Below are 4,734 nucleotides of genomic sequence, written 5' to 3'. Positions count from 1 at the left end.
TGTGTGTGCGTGCGTGTGTGCACGCAGGGACTCATGGCAGCGCTGCGAAGCAGTGAAGTTGGTGTTTGCGTGGACGCTCCTGCAGGTCTGTTTGGCCTTTTGACTTTTATTTAGTGATGAGGTCATCACTATGTGTGTGGTTTATGTGTGTGGTTTATGTGTGTGTGACGTCAAACCTGTAACTGGGAGTACAACCTGTCACTTTCACGGGTAGGAGGTTGTGAAAACACAAGTTACAAGTTGCCTGGAACGCAGCATTAGTGTCATGCAGGATGCGTTCAGGCGCAGTACTGAATGTAGATTAGGGTGACCATATTTGGGTGACTTCTCAGAGGTTAAAGAACATGCTTAATTATGCCTCAATGGTATAAAAATAAAATAAAATATGTAACAAAATAATAGCTCTTTTCAAATTTCACACAAACATTGCAGTAGTGCGATTTTCAGAAAAAACTAACGATTTTCAAAAAACGATTAAAAAAACAACTGCGATTACAGTTTGATTGGCAATTTCTTTAATTTTTTTAATTTTAGCTACATATTGCATCTTCTACGATCATGTTAAATAAATGAAAAATCCACTGTTTTCTGTGAAATGTACAATTATTCCAGCATGTGTGTATCTTATGAAAAAACAGTAAAGAGGAATAAAAAATGTTAAATCAAACTAAATATTTCACATTTAATTAATTGTGACCTTTACGATTAGCTAATCACATTCTTTCAAATGGCGATTTGAAATGTTTACTTACTCTCTAACGATGAGATTTTCTGTCATTTTTATCTCAAAACACTCTTTTGATTAACATCTGCTGGAGCTTAATTATAACAATGTGAGTCTCTATTGATGAAGCAAAGAATTGTGGGAAGGCAGCACCTCCTTTCCTTTCTCTCCTAACTCTGTGCGTGTGCGTGTGCGTGTGCGTGTGTGTGTGTGTAGGTGACCTGCCCCTCTCTCACCCCTCACCTGTCCCACCTCCTGCCCCCCTCCCTCCTCCTCAACGACCACTACAGACCAGAGAACTGCATGCTGGGAGTTCGCTGTCTGCACCACATCGTACTCAACACAGTGAGCATACACACACACACACACACACAGTATCATTGTAAAATCAAACAGGGATTTATCCTGTTTTAAAAACAGGAGAAAAAGTCAGCTCTTTTAATTGTTCTCTCTGAGTTTGAGGAGTTTTTGTCCTCCAGTTAGTGTTTATGAAACAATCCTGCATCTTTTTACCATCTGAGGAAGATCAGTTGTGGAGCAGCAGAGAGCTGCAGCCTGGTTAGTGGTGATCAGGGAGCAGCATGAATATACATGTGAAGGGATGTTAAACCCCCCCAAAAGTCCTCCAGCTGCAAACCGGACCAAAACACCTGGCTGGGGGTGTTGCATCTGCATCACACCGGAAACTCTTCTCAAATTAGACCCTGTGAATGATTTTAAACATATTTTGTTAAACAGATACAACACGCAAGAGAAATATTTAATTAGACAAAACTCCAAATGTGCGTGTTATGATGATGATGATGATGATGAGGATGATGAGGATGATGATGATTATGTGTGTTCAGCCTGCTGCAGATCTGCGTCAGTTCAACAGAGCAGAAGTTATCTACCAGGCGTTATTCAAACACCTGTACACTACAGAGACTGCTGTCATACAGGTAACACGCACACACGCATGTACACGCACACACGCACGTACACGCACACACGCACGTACACGCGCACAGTTTGTTCCGATTCTACAACTTACTGTTGACAAAACCATAACATATTGAAACGTGATGAAACTATGTAATGACGACACTGACCTCAATGACCTGAGACATCTGATATTTTTCTTACTTATTAGCCAACATATATAAATAGACTTTAATGAAGGATCTGTCTGTCTGTCTGTCTGTCTGTCTGTCTGTAGTCCGTCCTGTCCTGTCTTTTGGACCTGTTGTTGGTTTTGGAGAAGCCCCCCTCTTCTCTTGCTCCCTGCTCCTACCGCAGGAAGCCCTGTCGCCATGATGACGTGCTGCGTCTGGTCCTGAGACACATGGAGGCGGAGGACAAGGTGGCGCTGCGACGCGTCTACGCCTCCGCTCTGCCTCTGTACATAGACAGGTAGGGGCTTTTGATGTTTGCTTCTGGAGCAGCGGATGGAGTAAGTTGTGTTGCAGCAGGCCTCTAAGGGTGTGTTTGGTTTGTGTGCGTGGTCAGGATGGGCGTGGCGGTGTGCAGACACCTGCGGCAGGTGGAGCGGGTGGTGCTGGGATACCTGGAGGTCAGAGATCCACCTGAAGAGACAAGCCGACTGAAGATACTTGATGTCCTGCAGAGAACAACCAGAGCAGCCTGGCCACGGTCATACACACACACACACACACACACACACACACACACACATATACACACACACACACACACACACACACACACACACACACACACACACACACACACACACACACACACACACACACACTGATCTGATGGTACAGGTGGATGGTTTATGTACTGTACACACATACTGAAACAGAAACTCAAGTCTGACTTCTGGATGCCAAACAGAGGAACTGATACTGTTCTCCGTCTCTCTGTCTGTCTCTCAGAATGGCGTGTCGTGTTGCCGTGTTGCTGCGTAGCTTGCTAAAGTTGCTGGTTGCTGTGTCTTCAGACTGTCAGCTCAGTGACTCAGTGAGACAGAAGCTAATGAATGAAACGTCTGTCTGTCTCAAACTGCTGGACGGCTGCTGTCATGGAGACCTGCAGGTGTGTTTAGCTAGACACTCTCACCTGGACGGCTGTCAGTCTGTTGTTCAGATAAACTATCCTCTCTGAAGACACTCACCATTCTGTCTGTCTGTCTGTCTGTCTGTCTCTGTCTCTGTCTCTCAGCCTCTCCTCCAGCAGATCGACAGCAGCTGCTGCAGCTCTGAGGTGCTCAGTTGCCTAGCGACAGTTACTGTGATGACAGAGAGGTGATGTAGAACACCTGGAACATCTCCCTACTGAAGACGTAAATCTATAAAAAACACAAATATGGACTTTGATCAGTATGTTCCTCAAACAGCTGGTCACTGTGGTTTTTATCAAACTGGAAGTAGTACTGTAGGGGACTATTTTCAGCGGCAGACGAAGGTTTGACACACAACGAGTAGAAAATAAAGAACTGCTGCTGCTCTTGTTTCAGGAAACTATTGTATATTATGGGCTGGAATGTGTTAAAGTAACATTTCCTAATAGCCGCATGTTTTCTCTTCGTGAAAATCAAAATAAAACTGTATATTCAGCCTTATCCATTTTATCACCTGTATTATATACTTTCTCTCACTCTGCTTGTGTTACTGTTATAACTATTATTTGTGCAGTTCAACATGAAAATCCTTTTGTGATACAGTAAACCATTTCTGTAAGAGTTAAATGTTCAGTTAAGGAATCTTTGATGGATGACTCTGACGTTGGTGTGAAGACGTGGCTCCTCCAGTGACGTCAACAGGAAGTTCCTTCCCTTCGCCCTTTCAGTGTTGTAGTAGTGGTGTTGGTACAGTTAACAACTGAGGGGTCCAGTATTCATCCATTCATTTCTAGTTCTTCTGAAGAAAAACACCAAAATCTGTGACAAGGTCAGTAGCTTTGATCATTCACTGATCGTTTGGTTTATGTTCTGCAGCCTGGTGCTCGTTCTATTTCCTAACAAGGAAAGTAAAGGGGAGCCACTACAGGTAAATAAAGTAACAATCTTAACTAATAATCACCATGAATCTTCCCCAGTTGACAACTGACAAGTTTTCTGAAATGTTATGTTATATATAAGCTAAACTTTAAACTTCCACTTTTTTTAACTTTCAAATATTCTTGTTTTATTTTGGTTGACTTCTAATTTCACATGATGCAATTTGATAGCATAGTTCTGCTCCTTCTCTACTTCATCCTGGAGGATCATTTCAAACACTGTCATCTCAATAAAGGGCCTCTCCAGAGATGTGGTATTTCTCATCCATAAAGTTGAAGTACTCCCAAGAGAAAAAAAAAAAAAGAGTGGTGAAAACTCTAGGCCTGATTTTCACCCTGAAGGGTCAAGCTCAAATCACATCATTACTAGCTAAGCCGGATTCTCTGTCCCGCGGTTGTCTTCTCCTCAGTCCTTATGAATTATTCTTCACATCTTTCCTTGACTTCATGACGTGTTCCACCCAGATCAAGGAAAACATAATTTTTTGACTATTTGACCGCAGCCCTGGTCCGCAGTTAGATTTTTATTTAATTTGTCAGTTTATCTGAATCAGTCATAGGAAAGACTGAAGGCCTCCCCATGCTTATTTTAATATGTATTGGTGGGCTGCCCTTGTAAATATGATTTTTTCATAGTATTTAGTCTGCTGTGGTTGTGTAGTCTATTATATTGCAAACACGGTATAAAGCTTTTAATACAAAAAACAAATTGTCAAATAAATGTAAATATATATATTCATTTCAAACCCTTAAAGGTTGTCAGCTTTGTAGCTTGCCTGTTCTGCATTTCACATCCTGTCAGCGAACACACGATCGAGTCCCATAATCTACACAAAGTTTTTTCACAGTGACTTTGTGAGACTTTGAGACAATGCACCAGGCTGATTAGTGTACTACGGTAAACTTGTTATTAATAACGACAATAATTCTATTGTAGGCCTAATTTTTCTGATAAACATTCAGTAAGTTTATAACCTGCCGCTATGACACAGTAAGAACCTAAATAG

At 42.0% G+C, this 4,734-nt stretch overlaps 1 protein-coding gene across 2 annotated transcripts in view; it reads left to right on the top strand.

Annotated features, from left to right (window-relative positions):
- The window catches only part of tti2 (TELO2 interacting protein 2), a 7,245-nt gene extending 4,225 nt beyond the window's left edge, over positions 1 to 3,020 (top strand). For both annotated transcript variants that reach the window (XM_032516641.1, XM_032516642.1), the window contains 7 exons: positions 28 to 85; positions 941 to 1,069; positions 1,573 to 1,665; positions 1,923 to 2,116; positions 2,213 to 2,356; positions 2,605 to 2,764; positions 2,891 to 3,020. In XM_032516641.1, the coding sequence (XP_032372532.1) occupies positions 28 to 85; positions 941 to 1,069; positions 1,573 to 1,665; positions 1,923 to 2,116; positions 2,213 to 2,356; positions 2,605 to 2,764; positions 2,891 to 2,977 (865 nt within the window). In that variant the 3' untranslated portion in view covers positions 2,978 to 3,020. The remainder of the gene's footprint in view (positions 1 to 27; positions 86 to 940; positions 1,070 to 1,572; positions 1,666 to 1,922; positions 2,117 to 2,212; positions 2,357 to 2,604; positions 2,765 to 2,890) is intronic.
- Positions 3,021 to 4,734: the final 1,714 nt, after the last annotated feature.

The sequence above is a fragment of the Etheostoma spectabile genome, chromosome 5, assembly GCF_008692095.1.
Source record: "Etheostoma spectabile isolate EspeVRDwgs_2016 chromosome 5, UIUC_Espe_1.0, whole genome shotgun sequence".
In the NCBI taxonomy this organism is placed as follows: domain Eukaryota; kingdom Metazoa; phylum Chordata; class Actinopteri; order Perciformes; family Percidae; genus Etheostoma; species Etheostoma spectabile.
This window is presented reverse-complemented; position numbering and strand designations above follow the sequence as displayed.